This window comes from Leuciscus leuciscus (assembly GCF_965113295.1).
Source record: "Leuciscus leuciscus genome assembly, chromosome: 7".
NCBI lineage: Eukaryota > Metazoa > Chordata > Actinopteri > Cypriniformes > Leuciscidae > Leuciscus > Leuciscus leuciscus.
Window position 1 is genome coordinate 41069132 of NC_138731.1, and position 17465 is coordinate 41086596.

Below are 17465 nucleotides of genomic sequence, written 5' to 3' on the forward strand. Positions count from 1 at the left end.
TTAAAAGTTCAGGCAAAAATGAAAATTCGGACATTATTCATGCTGTCTATATAGAGTAGTATTATAAAATGTATGATTTATTTTATTCTTTTTGGTGCTTGGAAGACTATAAAGGGTCATCGAAGTTTAATTTAACATTTTTGTTTCACAGGAAAAATAACAGCACACAAGTTTGGATCAACATGAAGGCGAGTAAATCATGATAAAAATGTCAAAAACAAAACGTGTTAACATTTTGTTGCCTAAAAGGTCAGCAAACAACAGCTGCTGTGAAGCTAGAGAGCAATTATCAGCACTTCTGGTCATTTGTGTAGTAGTTGAGCTCTTTTAACACATTTTGAACCCGACTTTGTCAAACCCGAGCTAAAAACAGAATGTGATGGTTTGATCAAGCCACTGCTATCAAAACCACTTAAACAGGTTTTGGAAAACAGTTTAAACACAAAAAACTATTTCCGGTCACATTCTCTCATACTTTTATTACAACACAACAGCAAACTTAGCATGTAAAGTTCTTACCATTTCTAATATACATACTGTTTATAATTTTCTATGCATACATTAATATATTATACAAAAGTAACTTTTTTTTCTTCTTAACTTACACTTGGTTAAAATATGATTTGTAAACATATGTAATTATCAGATACCAAATAAATGCTCTGAAAATAAATGCAAATTTTGCTAATCACAAAATTCTTGATGTTGGATGTAAACAATGTATCAAACTATGCAATGCCAAAATACATAACTGTACAGAGTTGCTTGAGCATTTTAACCCATGACTTCCCAGAGTCCCTGTAGTGTGAATCCATCCTTCAGTTTCTCAATAGCCAGACCCAGCTCTTCAGAAAACACCGGCTCACGATCCTGTTGCTTTAAGGAGAGGAAAGAAATACGTCATTTAAAAGGATAGATAGACATACAGATGGATAGATAGATGGACAGACAATAGATTTACCTTATTTCCATCCGCAAAATAAGCCTTGAGATGAAAAAGAGATAAAAATCAGTGATTATATATGTAATAAAATCTTTGATAATAGAACATTTCCAATGTCAGAATCATCAGACCGCTGTGTAAACATTGTTGATACCTGGCAACAAAAGTCTGTGTTGGTGGGACATTGTGAGTCGTGGCTTAAGCCGTCAGCTATTTTCAGCATGTGAGACACACACACACACACACACACACACACACTATGTGGTGAAAGCAGAGCGTCATTATCTCTGAGAGTAGCATATGAGGTAAAACTCACGGTAAAAGCATCAGTGTGCTCATCCGGCTCGATCTCCACGTCATCAGGCGGCTGCTCTACGGTCAGCTCCTCCAGAGGCTGAGGCTGAGAAGAAAGCTCATTTATTTGTATATTATTTAAGGGCTATTTGCCTTTGATTTACAGTAAAGTGGAGGCATAGGTAACAGAGATGCACCTCGGCTAATGCTGTTTTAGATACAACGCAAAACGGAGAGCACCCGTTAAAAGTATAGACTACCAATACAGTTTCAAAACAACTGTTTTCAATATTATCACACATTTCACTACACATGAACATGAATATTTGTTACTACCTTTTCTTCCATCTCATATTCCACTCCAAAAATGGGGTTTGCAGAGTACACTTTGTGTAAGGAGTTGATTTCCTTCACTGCATCTTGTAACTTGTCCATTGGATCGATCTTGAAACCCAGCACATATCCTCCTGTCTGAGAGATGAAAGAAGAAAAAGAAAAAAAAAGAAAGGAAAAAAAAAAAAAAATATCACAAAATGTTGCCTTCAATTCACACCAGGAAATTAAATCCACATGAACAACAGTTCCAATGTTTGGGGTCGGTAAGTGCTTTTGGAAAGAAGTTTCTAGTGCTCACCAAGGATGCATTTTATTTATTACAGTAAAAACAGTAATATTGTGAAATATTACAATTTAAAAAAAATGTTTTATTATAATATATTTTAAAATGTAATTTATTCCTGTGATGCAAAGCTGAATCTTCAGCATCATTACTCCAGTCTTCAGTGTCACATGATCCTTCAGAAATCATTCTAATATGCTGATTTGCTTCTTTTTTCTTATTATTATAAATGTTGAAAACAGTTGTGCTGCTTAATATTTTTATGGAAAACATGATACATATTTTTCAGGATTATTTGATGAATAGAAAGTTCAAAAGAACAGCATTTATATGAAATAGAAATCTTGTAACATTATAAATATCATTCATCAATGTAACGCATCCTTGCTAAATAAATGCTTTTTTTTTTTTATGCAAATTTTTTTACAATATTGCACAAATACCTTCTTTTATTCTTTACCAAATCAAATAATAATAATCATTTTAAGAATAATTATGCGTTAAATAAAATGTTGGTGTCATTATAGGTGTTTTTTCTGGAGATCCGGATCCTGGTCCACACTTTACCTGTTGAGAGCTCTCAATCACAAGAGCTAGTCCAAACTTAGAGTCTCTAATCCTTATGGAGCGCTTCAAACAAAGGGATGAGAAAAGAAAGCATGTTTTTTTTTATAAATAAATAAATTCCTCATTACTGAGGGCTCATTCTTTGACTTTTCTGAAGCAGAAGAAACACTCACAATTTGCAGATAGGGAATGCTGACATTGAAGCTCTCGTTCATGTTGGCATGCCACACTATCCTCACGTTAGTAATGAAAAACGTTCCAAGATTACCCTGAAACACAAGGCGATGCTTAGTTGCTCTCCTCTTGTGTGTATGACACATCCTTCCCTCGCCAGTCAAAATGACCCGACGCATTAAAATTACACTATTTCAACCAAAAAACAAAAATTTGGTCCAGAATTCTTTTATCATTTCATTCTGATAATATTTTTTCTTTTTCTTTAATACAATTTTTCTGGGAGATTTTTTTGTTATTTATTATTTTATTTACCTCTAAATTACTCAATTTTAACAATAATGAAATTTTAACAATAAAAATAAGCACATTCTACACATTCTTTCACTTAAACACAAAATAACTGCAAATAAAATAAAACATTCAGTTAAAAAAATCATGCATTGGGTGTGTCTGCTGACCTTTTGAGGAAAGAAAATATTATATAACATGGCATTTCATGACTATTGCTACTAGATGGCCTTTACATGGAGCAAATCTTGATCTTTTTTTTGAAAATCAAAAAAAAAAAAAACATTGCCCCATTATATGCCCCCTATTGATTTTTAAGGCAATTTCTTGGTGTGTGTTTGTCTGTACATGTGTGTGTATGCGAGTGTTCTGCATTGGGGATGTTTTTTGGTCTCATCCCTTCATCTGTGCGTGCGTGTGTGTGTGTGTGTGTGTGTGTGTGTGTGTGTGTGTGTGTGTGTGTGTGTGTGTGTGTGTGTGTGTGTGTGTGTGTGTGTGTGTGTGTGTGTGTTTGTGTGTGTGTGTGTGTGTGTTCTGGATTGAGCCAGATTTTAAATAAAAAAACATTTTCCCCATTTCCCATTCATTCCTATGGGGGTCAAATGGACCCATGAGGAAAGGATTTATTACTATTTTTATTACATCCACAAAATCACATTGAATCTAGTCATTTTTGGTGCATATTCCAATTTCAAGTGTGACAAAACTGACCTCTCCAATGAACACTCAACTTTTAAGAAAAATGAGGAAAGTATAAAGGTTAAGGTCACAACAACAGACTTTAAATTCCTACTAAAACGATAAATAATAATATTGTAAATCCACTGTAAATACCTGATCACTAGACAGGTTCCAGACTCCATTAATCTTGTCATAGACCTGCTCTTGTGGAAGAAGCCTCAGCTGCTTATTCTGAATAAGAGCTCCTCTTAGCTTCAGATCCCGATACATTTTGGAAGTCTCATAAGCTCTGCGAGAAAAATTAAAAATTAGTTTGATAACTATTCTATATACCTTATTGTATCTAATACTTTACATGTCCTAGTAATATTATTTGGGTCAACTAAACAAATACAAGTAAATGAATAAATGTATTCTATTGACATTCCAATAATTTCAACATGATCATTTTAGTTCCATTTTTTTTTTTTTTTGCTATTTGTCGAATGTTTTATCTTGTGCAAAATTGCATTTCCTTTTATTGACACTTTCCTATAATAATATTTCTTATTATTATAAAAAGGTGACCATATATATATTTTTATTTTTTTTATTTCTTTTAAGTTACTCATTATGTACATTTACAATACTAAATCCAACCAATCATTTATCTTTTGTGGTATCTTTTGTGTGCTGTGCTAAATAAATATAGCTTGTTGCTCTTTAATCTTACAATACATTCTCATGACTAAATCTTATTAAATGTTTTAAATGACTAAAACATATTTTGTTCTAACTCCTGTTCAAAATACTTTTGAACTGTTTACATTAAAAATGTGGTATTTAATATTATGCAATTCACAGAATAAATTTCCTTGAGTGTTTTCTAGATTAAACTACAGATCTCACTGTAGATTTAAAGATTAGTCCATTAATTAACAAAAAAATAAAATAAAAAAATAAAAAAAATAAACAAATGAAAACTGTCACTCATCTTGTCATTATGTATCACACAAGTACCTGTGAACAGCAATGACAGATGTAAACAGTCTCGGACTTCCTGGAACCACGTTCGTGAATATGAACTCAAATCTAGTGTTATTAGATTTGGTTAATATGTAAAGCGCTTCGGTCTGACCTCTCAGTTTCTGGGAAAAAAAGGGGGAATTTGACATCATCTGTATGGGATATTAAAAAGTGCTTCAGATGTGAAGGAACATGAAGGAAGAAGACGACTCACTGAATTTGCAGTCCTCGTGGTGATATTAATAATACAGTTGTATCCCACAGCTGTTAATAAACACAAAAGACAGAATGTGTCAGATAATGATTGACGGTCCTGCCATCAACTGATAGTAAACATCCCTATGATGCACAAATGATTAAATCTTAATACTTAAAAACAAGAAAACAATCATTCAAAATGATGTTTTTGAGAGGGCTACATCTGTCCCGTTCAATAAAACATGGAGTTTTAGATCTTTTCATTGTAGTAATTAATCATAATTATATTCTGTTCAATAGAGGGCGACAAAGGCTCTCTATGAAGAGCTGCAACAGAGATTATGATTTAATATTAGGGGTGTAACGATACCCTCATGCCACGATTCGATACATATCACGATTCTGAACTCACGATACTCCAAGACATTTGATTAAAGGTTAACAAAAAAATGTACTGTGTATTAAAATCCTTAATTTGTGGGTGTAAATGAATCGGCTTGGACTTGGTGCTGAAACCCAATGAACAGGACAATAGAGACACCAGAATAACAATATTCATGATTCTGAAGCTGAAAATACAGAATTATTATAGATGAATATGCTTGCACTCTTTCACAGACTAGATATATTTAAAATAATGCAGTGTTTACTGGTAACATCAGACATTTGGCATTATCAGGACACACTAATATTCCCCAATTGCATTATTATACATACATTATACATATATTTAGTAGTTTAATGTAGTACTGAGACTAAAACTCGAAACTTGAAATTTTTATTTTGGGTGAAATATACACAATACATATTGTTGCATTTTTGTATTGCGATATATTGTGACACGATATATTGTTACACCCCTATTTAATATTACTCAATATACTTACACAAGTTGACTCTTGGCAGTGCCAACGAATGCCAGATTATCCTCAAATTGGTCACCAGGAGTCTTCCTATATGAAGACAAAGCAAGACGTAACATTACAATAACCAAAACAATATACAATACAAACAAGACAATTAATGATATTTTACATGACAATAATCTAATAAAAAAACAAAACAAAGGTAATCGATGAAATGGCCACATTTAATCACCTCTATCTCCATTATTTCCCTTTGTGTCCTCGATGGAATCCAGGCAGTCGATGAGCGCTTCACCCGGCCTGGTTTTCATCTGCCTTAAAAGAAACATTAAAATCACTTGCTGTTGTCCGAGAGGAATAATAATACACCAACCTAAGTTTAGTCCCAGACTAAAATGCATGTTTGAGCTGGTTGAACTGAAAGCAACTTGCACTGACATATCTTAAAATCTGTCACTGCCATTGTTTTGTCTCCAGATGCACATCAGTAAAAGGGACGTTTATAAAAGCTACTTAAATGTCCTAATTAAACTAAGGCCTATAATCCTGGCTTAATCTAAACCCTGTCTGTGAAACCAGGCCTAATTGGGTTATATTTTACAGTAAGTACAGATACACTCCCATGATTTTATAAAGACTGATCATTGAAAAGTGGATGCTTGTATAAAACATTTTTTTTCTAGGAAGTGCCTTTGCACCATATATTACACATATAATGAAAATAAAGTGTAAAACAGTTATCAAATTAAAATGTAAAAAAAAGTGTGACAATCCTGAAGGCATGATTATATGCCTTATATTTTTTTATATGCATTTTTATATTTATTTATATGTTATTATCATACATAATAGTATTATTTTAGTATTTATACTATAATATTTGTTATTAATATTTTGAATTAGCCTTTGTTTTTATATTCAAATGTTTTATTTTTAGTTTTAGTTAAATATTTTAGTAATTTTGTTTGTTTGTATGCTTTAGTTTTTAATATTACTATTTAGGATTTATTTATTTTAGTTATTTATTTCCAGATTTCGTTTAGTTTGTTTTTCATCTAATAATCATATTCACTTTTTCAGCTTTATTTAAATTAACACAAATGTTTTTAATAGTTTTAGTGAACATTTACAATAATAACCCTGGTGATAGTTTAACTATAAACATCTTATTGATCTGAATGTTTAAAATCTTTAAAGACACTTTAGCACTTTTAAATTAATTGACTGACTCAAATGCATGAATGATTAATGTACACAAACATGAATGCATCATATGGAAACACTTGTACAGTTAATTTACATCCATCCTGCTAGTTCACTGTTAATGTAAGTTATCTGATTTCATGAAGTCCTGTCATTAGCTTCTCAGCTAGCAGATTAGCGCGAGGACTTACTGCGGAGTGATGTCAAATCTCACGTCTCTGTCCTCCCAGAGTGCGTCTAACACTGACGCCATGATCACTCAGCGTTTTTATAAGTGAATTAAACCAAAGTAAATATGTTTTTCCTCTGATAAGAACTGAAACCCTCTCACTCGCTCCGTAAGAGGATTTAGCACAGAGCAGAGCGTCTTCACGTCACCACGGTAACATCAGTGAGTACGGCGGGCCGCGAGGGACAAACTTCGTAGAACTCAAAGTAGATCTATTCAGTTTTAGAGGGCTTCGGAGTCCAAATGAACTCCCTCAAATAATAGAACACATCACAAAACCATTCCTTTATTACTATATATTAATACGTTTATATGCTTATACATATTATAGTATATACTAGCTATATTAAGATGTCAGGATTGATATGTTTAAATCAGCTATCTACATTAGGCTAGATTATTATATGATCGATAATAAATTAAATTATAGTTACTTGTGAATTATTTTGGTGACAGATGTTCAGTAACAAGCACAAAGGTAGACATCATTATTAAACAAACATTTTATTCAAGAATTCCACAAAAGAATACCTTAAAATATATAATTTGCATAAAACAGTCAAAATGTCAATGTCTACCATTATTTCAGACAACAATTAGAACAAGGTTGGTTCATAAAAAAAAAGACAAAAGAATACAAAATTCAGGATTGCAAAACTAATTTGTGTGAATAACACTATAAAGCCACTGTGACACATGAAAAATAATATATACAAAATGTTTTCGGTTTTGAAAATCGTAATTGCATTTACATTATTACAACTTAGTGACTTGACTGCTTGATATTCTTTTACTCCCTACAAAATGACAATATCCCTATAAAACCCTCAAGACATCATTTATGATGTTTCTGCAATCTGCTAAATCTGCTAAAATCCTGCCTGTGTCTTTACTCAAGTCACAAATTGTATATCAATTTTAAATAAAACAAAACATATATATATACAATCAATTCCCAGTGAAGGTTGTAAATAATATTTCTGCATGTCACAACTGTCACATGTAGAGCAGTGCACAGATTCTCAGTGGATACCAAGACAAATAAGAAATGTTGTGCTTATAAATGAATATGGAAGCTTCACACTAACACCCGTGTTTCACTTTAGGCACATGTAAGACACGTAAGACTTTCGTTCATCTTCAGAACACTAATGAAGAGCTTTTTGATTCAATCAAAATCATTTGCTGTCCTTCCATTGACAGCGACGCAACTACCACTTTGACGCTTCAGAAAGTTCATAAAGAGATTGTAAAACTAATCCATATGAGTTGAGCGGTTTAGTCCAAATTTTCTGAAGAGACTCGATCGCTTTAAATGATGAACAGATTTAATTTAGGCTTTAGCGAACATAAACAGAAGATGCAAACCTCATTGGTTCTTCCTGAAGCTCAAGCATGATGCGTAACACGAAACGAGAATGAACCTCATTGGTTCTTGCTGAAGCTCAAGCATGATGCGTAACGCGAGAATGAACCTCATTGGTTCTTGCTGAAGCTCAAGCATGATGCGTAACACGACACGAGAATGAACCTCATTGGTTCCCGCAAGTCAATTGAACATGCTTGAGCTTTCGTTTACCACAACTGATGTGTGAGTTGATGAATGTTTATAAATGAATAAATTAAATCTGTTCATCATATAAAGCGATCGAGTCTCGTCAGAAATATGGACTTAACCGCTCAATTCATATGGATTAGTTTTACGATCTCTCTGAACTTTCTGAAGTGTCAAAGTGTGGGTTGATGGCTGTCAATGGAGGGTCAGAAAGCTCTCAGATTTCATCAGAAATATCTTCATTTGTGTTTTGAAGATGAACGAAAGTCTTACGGGTCTGGAACGACATGAGGGCGAGTAATTAATGACAGAATTGTAATGTTTTGGTTGAAATAACCCTTTAACTCTTTCCTAGTCATTGACGAAATTTTCCGGCAATCCATGTTTTCACTGTTATACGGTAGGGGGCGCTATTGCGCATGTTTTGAAAGAGAACAGAATCTCCGGATCTAAAAACAAGCGAAGAAGAAGCAGAAACAGCCGAGCCATAAGTTAATGTGATCATCAAACATTCAACAGCTCATTCATCAAAACTGCCTAATGTTACTGCATGAAATGTCGACCCAGGAAGAGGTACAGGACTGTGATGCTTTGGGAGTATCGATGGACTCGATCTATGTTTTGATTAGCGTTCTGAATCCGATCCAGAAGTAGTCTTTAACAAAAATGCGATTTTCTCACCTAACTTACTCATTATTAAAGTGTTGATAAAAAAAAAATGGATAAAGCTGGAATAAAATTGTTTTGTTTGTTTGTTTGTTTTCTAAGCAGAAGCTCATTCTTTTTTAAGGCTCATTCTTTTAATATATTGTAGGTTCAGATATTCTTACAACAAAATATTCTGGAGGCCATGAAAGTTTTTTTTTTTTTAAATGATCAAAGATGCTGGTGTTGGCTAGCAACTTTTTAAAAATAAAAATCGCTGGCGGGAAAGAGTTAAAGTTGGGGAACATTTTTATGATATAAAAAGAAGGGACCGAAGTGGGCATCTGTCATTGAGGTACATCATCATCATCACCATCATCATCATCATCATCATCATCATCATCACCAGCATAAAGTTCATCTATTGAGGTTGAGTGTAGGATGACCGATGTAGATCTTCATCCAGTTTAGCCAGCTATAAAAAAAATGGCAGAAAAAGTCAGTAAAATATGACAGAAAGATGTAAAGCTTTGCACATTTTAAAGGAAAGTTCTGTTTTTGACAGTATTTGTTATATAATGTTCTCAAGTATTACGTCTGTAATGCATAGGCAAAAGTTTATCTAAACAACTTTTTTTTAGACAACTTTACCTTTTGTTTTTACCTAATAATTCACAGTGCTTTAGCAAAAATTATTTCACATTTCTGCCTAAACTGTGGTTTAGGTAACATTTATTTTGTATAAAAATTATATTAAATTTACATTAAAAACATAATTGGCATTATGCCACAAATTATGTTATTTTAGTATGTGTTTACATAATATAATATTTATTAGTTTTAGTAATTTTTTAGTATTTCAACATTTCAGTTAGTTGCTAAAGCAACAGCTCAAATTTTTAAGTTTACAGTTTTTCATCTAACAATCATATTTGATATTATTTCAGCTTAATTTCAATTACAGACAATAATTTCAATTATTTAGTTTTAGTTAACAATAGTAACACTGGCCGGAATGAGTAGTTTTTAAGGCTTAATTTCAATAAATGTAGCAATAATAATTGCAATAATAATCACAGCGCTGCAGTTGACAGCTTAACTTGTATTAAACCTAGAACATTCCCTAAAGATTTCTTTTAACTAGGAGAATCCAGACTTATGTTTTTCATTTATTATTATATTGGTGCATGTGCATGAAAATAGTTCAATATCTAAAAATAGAAAACCTTGATTATTTTAACTAGATTTTTTGCTGTATTTGAATTCTTGCATTACATTTTATGTTTTTTATTTATATTTTTCAATACAGGCTAAATGGTAATAATAAAAACATTATTATAAAATATAATTTGTATGATAATCAGCCTATTGACAATATTTATTAACGCCAATATTTGTGTTTTATAACCGCAGCAGAATTCCCGTCTGCAGGAGTGAGTAATACCTGTGCTGGCGCGGACACACGTCTTCTTGCATTCCTCTTCTGTCTGGAAACGGTTGTCGTTGCCCTGACAGCCTCCATACCAGAACTGAGCACACGCGTTCGCCTGTTTGTCGTAGTACCAGCGAATGATGTAGTCTCTACAGGAACCCTGACTGATACTGAGCAGACACCGAGGATCCAGGGGAGCTGATTCTGACAAACCCCAGAAGAAGAGAAAGTAAGATCAGTTCACTATTACACTTTTTTTTACACTATAAACTGTCTTCAGCGTGTAATGTTGCTGTTTGAGCATGAAAAAGCTCTGAGTTATTCTCTATATCAGTGTCACTGTTTCTGAACTCCCTGAAACGCCTCCATTGTAGTCTTGAGTTTTCTTCCGGGTACGAACGTCACAATATTCCTCATTTAAATAATTCTACCTACAAAATAGAAGGCATACGCAAAAAAGGGCCGAGGCCTGGTTGAGTTAGTTAGTAGAGTATTGAAACTCATGGTTAAGGGGGCGTGACATTTACGAAACACGCTCGAAGCGGTTGACCAATCACAGCACACCGGTCCATCCAACCAATCAGAGCACATTGTGCTTTTTAGAGGGAGGGGCTTCATAGAGACAGGAACTAAACCAGAGTGTTACTGACAGACTGGAAGAGAGGTGCTGCAATAATGTAAAATGTGTAATAAGACCCCAGAAAATGTAATAAGAAAATGTAAATATAAGACCCCAAAAACAAATCAAGACTTTATAGAAGGGCATAATTGGAGTAAATGACCGAATTTTCCATTTAGCTGGAGAATGTTGGTGTGGAGTGCATTGTGTTTCCTTATTACCTTTTATCACTACAGGACGAGGCTTTGCGTTCACATTCACCGAGGTAGAATGCGTCGACACTGATGAAGATACTGATACCGATGATGACGAAGAGGTTCCTTGCTGTACAGGTTGGACGGTCTTATTGACAACAGCAATGGTGCCTCCACTTTGAGTTCGTGTCTTTATGTCATGATCCTCTGCGTCATAGTCATTCTCCCCCTGTACAGCACAACACAACACACACTCAGACAGCGCCCTGCTTCAAATCACTTTTGCATGTGTTTACAGTATAAATGAAATTCACAGTAAGTTAGTTTATGTGAGCTGACCTGTGCTTTGAGAGGGCCAGGGTTGATGGGAAGAGGTATGCTGTGTCCTCTGCCTCTGGTGTGACCCGTCACCGCCGATCTGTCCAGTGACTCCTGAAATCTGCTCCCATAAACACTGTTCCCGTTTGAGTAAATGTCTTTTTGGCCGTTGTTGTAGACATAGCCGTTGTTTCCGTTCAAGCCGTTGGTAACCTTGTTGAAGAAGAGGGCCCCGTTCTCATCCTCACAGAACTGGCTGACCAGCTTAGACTCCAGAGCTGCGTAAAGACACGAACACAGAGCAAGATGCGGTTCGTTTGAGCTTGAAACTGTTGAAATGACCATAATTCCATATAAGGCTAGATGTCTTAAGGCGGAGTCTCGAACGGCATCACACCGGCGGCCATCTTGTCACAGGGGAGCTTTCTGGCGAGCTCTGTGGTATCTGAAGTAAGGTGAGTGATCAGCACGAACACAAATCCTCTTATCTCGCTGAAATCTTGACGGATTTACAAACGGTTTGGTTTCTTACAAACGTTATGAACGTGGCTATAATTCTGGATGCTTGAACATGTTTAAATATATAATATTATATTTATTGATAAGTATGCAGTGTCATAACTACATCTCTGACGTTTATAACAAACCAAACCGTTTGAAAATCGGTAGAAAATTGAGCAAGTTATGGTTATTTAAAAAGTACACGCACCATTAACACAATGTTACGAGTGAGCGAGCTCCCTGTGGCAAGATGGCCGCCGTGTGCGGACGTCGACTTCCATTGGCCAGCAGCGCGGACGAGACATCTAGCCTTTATTATATGATATCTATGGAAATGACGACTACAGGAATCCTTTAGACTCTTCATGATGACTTGCTGATACAAAATTAGGCAACATCATGAATATTGCGATCTTAAACGCGTATCATTAAATTGAACATGAGTTAAGATTTGTTTAGGGATGTTTAAATAGTGTATCTGATTTAAAAATCTGGAAAAAAATTGTTAAAATTGGTAAGATTCATTCATTTTAGGGAATCAGTTCAAAATTTCCATTTCAGTGAATCGATTCAGAACTTTACAAATGTTTGCACCACTCAAATGCCACTCAGAACTCAGAACGCCACTTATGTTTTTAATTTATTCATTTTTATATGTAGGTGTATAGTATTACTCTATTGCTGAATTGGTGCATGTGCATAAAAATAGTTAAATATATGAAATTAGAAAACATGCCTTGATTATTTTAACTAGATTTTTGCCGTATTTTAATTCTTGCATTACACATTTTCAGTATAATTGGTGACAATGGCTGTTATAAAAACATATATTTAATACAAATTTATAATTGAATTATTTTGTATTATAAAATATAATTGACAATATTCAACATCGTCAATGTTTTATCAAAAAATTATCTTTAATATTATCTTTAATACAATTTTATATTTTAAAATGTCATTTTTATTATATTTTCAGCCTATTGACTATTACATATATATGTCAATATTTATGTTTTATAACAATCATTGTATAAAAATGTTTATTTCATATTTCATTATCGCATTATAATTCAGCCGATTGACAAGATTCAATATTGCCATCATTTGTTTTATAACAAATGATTTATTTTATATTATATTTAATACAATTTTATTATTTGTTATTTTATATTTGAAATAATTATCATATTTTTCAGCCTATTGACTATTATATATGTCAACATTTATGTTTTATAACAATCATTGTATACAAAATATATTTATTAGTTTTATTATTACATTTAATAAAATGTATTGTTTATTATTTTATATTATTAAATATATATATTTTAGTTATATCACCCAGGCCAATATGCATGCAGTTAAAAATACATAATCATTTATCTGTGCATTTAGGCTATTTATCTTTTATAACAATCATTGTAAACAAAATATATGTATTTGTTTTATTACATTTAATGCAATTTATTGTTTATTATTATATATTATAAAATATATATTTTTAGTTATATCTCCCAGGCCAATATGCAGTTAAAAATACACAATCATTTCTCTGTGCATATAGGCTATATTTCTTCCATGCTCACCTGGCAGCGTGTTGTAGTCATCAATGAGGAACATGTGTTCACTGTCAGGGTCAGAGGCAATGAGGTTGAGCTCCCTCAGGAACTCTGCTTGTGTGGGGTCAGAGGTGTTCACGATACCCAGCGCATACATCTCAATATTCGCCACTTGAGCCTCACGCACTGCAATATCCAGCTTAACGGATTCCCTTTTATCCGTTTGTCCATCCGTAATGACGATGGCTACTTTCCTGACACCGTTCCTGGCGCTGTAAAAGGCCTCCTGTGTGGCTTTGCGGATGGCAGTGCCAGTATAGGTGCCCTCTCCCATGTAAGGCATGTTCCTGATCGCCCTCTTGACGTCCTGCTTTGTCATATACCTGGCCAGGTTAAACTCCAGATGGACTTCCAAACTGTAAATAATGAGACCAATTCTCGTGGCATTACGGCCCACTGTGACACGGTCCACCAAGGCTGTGACAAAGTCCTTGATGATCTCAAAGTTTTCCGGGCCCACGCTCTCAGAGCTGTCAATCACAAACACCAGCTCCATGGGCCTTTCCTTGCACTTGATACCACATCCTAGAAATATACAGTCATATCATGACGCACCTGTTATTTCATTATCAAATCATTTGATTTGCCATTTTTAAAACCTGAGACTCACCACAAATCTCCTTGATCAGCTTGATTATGTCTTCTCTCTGAAAAATCATAAAAAAATGACTGAATTTGCTAATATTTACCATGCATATGGTTGCATTGTCTTCCAAACATTAACTCAAGCTTAATTATGTCTTCCCTCTAAAAAAAACATTGAAAATGACTGAATTTGCTAATATTTACCATGCATATGGTTGCATTGTCTTCCAAACATTAACTTAAGCTTAATTATGTCTTCCCTCTAAATAAACATTGAAAATGACTGAATTTACTAATATTTAGAGTGCATATGGTTGCAGTTTTTCTAATACTGTATTACCTAACAAGCTTGATTATGTCTTCTCTGAATAATCATTAAAAAGTATTACAATTTCTAATATTTACAATGCATATTGTTGTTTCCCTAAAATGAACTTGTTAATCAGCTGGATTATGCCTTCTCTATGAAAAAAAAATTAAAAAATGACTGTATTTGCTAATATTTACAATGCATATGGTTGCATTGTCTTCCAAACATAAACTCAAGCTTAATTATGTCTTCTCTCCAAAAAAACATTGAAAATGACTGAATTTACTAATATTTAGAGTGCATATGGTTGCAGTTTTTCTAATACTGTATTACCTATTGAACAAGCTTGATTATGTCTTCTCTGAATAATCATTAAAAATTATTACATTTTCTAATATTTACAATGCATATTGTTGTTTCCCTAAAATGAACTTGTTAATCAGCTGGATTATGCCTTATCTATGAAAAACTTATTGAAAAATGACTGTATTTGCTAATATTTACAATGCATATGGTTGCATAGTTTTCCAAATATTAACTCAAGCTTGATTGTCTTCCCTCTAAAAACGTAGTTTACTTATATATTATAATATTATAGTTACTTATATTTACAATGCATATGTTGCATAGTTTCCCTAAAAATAACTCCTTAATCAGCTGGATTGTCTTTCCTCTGAAAAGCATTGAAAATGACTGAATTTGCTAATAATTACAAAGCAAATTGTTGCAGTTTTCCTAAAATTAACACTTTAATAAGCATGATTATGCCTTCTCTCTGAAAAATCTGAAAAATCTCTAAAAATGACTGAATTTGCTAATATTTACAATGCATATGTTATCATTGCATTACTAAATTTAACATCTACTAAACCTAATCTACAATTGAAAAGATGCGAATGTATTTGATCTTACCGTGAGTCCTTGTTCGCCCTTGAATCCTGGTCTTCCCTAATGGAGGAGATTTAAACACTCATTAAACACACTAATGTACAGTGTGATTTAGTATTTACACTGTCTGCTCTTTGCACAAACGATGGTTTATATTGACTAAATGAACTCACAGCTAGTCCTGGAGTCCCTGGGTCACCAAAGTCACCTTTGGTTCCTTTAAAGCCCCTTTCCCCAGGCAAACCACGATCACCCTGCAGGACAGAGAGACATACAGATGAACGGGGTCATATCATTGATATCAGTGATTTTAAAATCATTGAATTTTTATACCTGAGGTACACTTAAAAAATACTATTTTTCATCCAAAAAATCTTTCTGACCCTTTTTTCATTTAGACCTGAACTAAGCAGGTTGCTTTTATACGGCTGTGCCTTTAAAGCCCTCTTCGCACGGGATAAGTATTACCTGGTGACCTCTAGTCATTTGTAATAATTGCGGAGGTTGTCTGTGATCTTAATCCCGTGCGAATCGGCCATGTCTGTAATTTTTTACGTAAAAATTCCCCCGTAAATGACCGACCATATTTCGCCGAACACCGAGGTCCTGTGATAATATTAGTCATCTCTGTGATTTGGCGAAGTCGTTTATAATTTTTTCAAGGTTTTTGTTTCCTGTGCGCTTTTTTTATCCATCTTTCGCAAAGAATTGAGTTTGAGTGTTTTAATAGTATTTTGGGTGCTGGGTCATATCGCTATACACCATACAACTATACAATTTGCAGAAAGAGAAAACTGAAAACCATGATTAGATGGATGACATGTATAGCACAGCATGCGGTAGGAACATTCTTCTGTTTATGATATATCATACAGCTAGACCTATAATAACAGCAAGACATTTCCAAGCAATAGCCTAGTGACATCATATATCCGTCAGTAAAATCACAGGCTTCGCTTATCCCGTGCGAATGCACGAAATTTAGATGTGGGTGGGTAATTTCCAAATCACACAAGGTCCCCAGATAATACTAATCCCGTGCGAATAGGAGTGTAAGAGTGTGTTCACACTTGGCATGTTTGGTTGGATTAAAATGAACACTTGTGCGATTGCTCTGTTAGTGCGATTGTTCATTTGAATAAGTGTGAACGCTGCCATCCGAACCCTGATGCGCACCAAACAAGTGGACCGAGATCCCTGAAAACATGGGTCTCGCTCCGCTTCCAAACGAACTCTGGTACGGTTCAACTAAAATATAAACGCAACATGAGGCAAAGACCAAAAACAGGAAATGATGTCACAAGATGCGACCCTAAAAAGGACAGAATGCTGTTTATTCCTCTTCACAGTCGTGATGTTGCCCATCACAGGCATCAGAACCGCGTCTCCTCACTGCAGATCTGGGTTTGTGTGTGTGATGGAGGGATTCCTGACGGTGTTTTGACTCCTTTACACATTTTATAAGCTCTTCACGAGTTCTCACCTGCTCAAAATACCAGCATATGTCGGCTACGCACACACAACAAGGGCATTTATCCCAGCACACAGCATAGTTTTGGATGTTCGGTAAGTTCTGTTGCGAGATATACGTAATAAAAGCGGACCAATCAGGTTGTGAACATATCCCTGTGCCTTTAGTTCCAGTGTTAAAATGCCAATGTGAATGCTATGTGGACCAGGACTAAATGAAACCAAGTGAACTGAACTACAAGTGTGAACACACACT

The 17465-nt window shown here is 34.2% G+C and overlaps 2 protein-coding genes across 2 annotated transcripts in view; both read right to left on the reverse strand.

The window, feature by feature from the left end:
* Nucleotides 1–459: 459 nt before the first annotated feature.
* On the reverse strand, nt 460–7218 carry bbs5 (Bardet-Biedl syndrome 5). The gene is made up of 12 exons (XM_082174786.1): nt 7033–7218; nt 5871–5953; nt 5660–5725; nt 4789–4838; nt 4569–4696; nt 3723–3858; nt 2597–2692; nt 2424–2486; nt 1574–1708; nt 1260–1343; nt 962–985; nt 460–876 (listed from the first exon to the last, which is right to left on the reverse strand). The coding sequence occupies exons 1-12, from the start codon at nt 7092–7094 to the stop codon at nt 775–777; spliced, it is 1029 nt and encodes a 342-aa protein (XP_082030912.1). The 5' UTR covers nt 7095–7218; the 3' UTR covers nt 460–774.
* A 340-nt stretch (nt 7219–7558) lies between these two features.
* The window catches only part of col28a2a (collagen, type XXVIII, alpha 2a), a 39878-nt gene continuing 29971 nt past the window's right edge, over nt 7559–17465 (reverse strand). Inside the window, exons 29-37 of the mRNA XM_082174618.1 lie at nt 15913–15993; nt 15764–15799; nt 14567–14603; nt 13924–14481; nt 11855–12111; nt 11543–11744; nt 10715–10906; nt 8546–9745; nt 7559–8438 (exon numbers count right to left, since the gene is read on the reverse strand). Coding sequence (XP_082030744.1) covers nt 9738–9745; nt 10715–10906; nt 11543–11744; nt 11855–12111; nt 13924–14481; nt 14567–14603; nt 15764–15799; nt 15913–15993 — 1371 coding nt within the window. The 3' untranslated portion in view covers nt 7559–8438; nt 8546–9737. The remainder of the gene's footprint in view (nt 8439–8545; nt 9746–10714; nt 10907–11542; nt 11745–11854; nt 12112–13923; nt 14482–14566; nt 14604–15763; nt 15800–15912; nt 15994–17465) is intronic.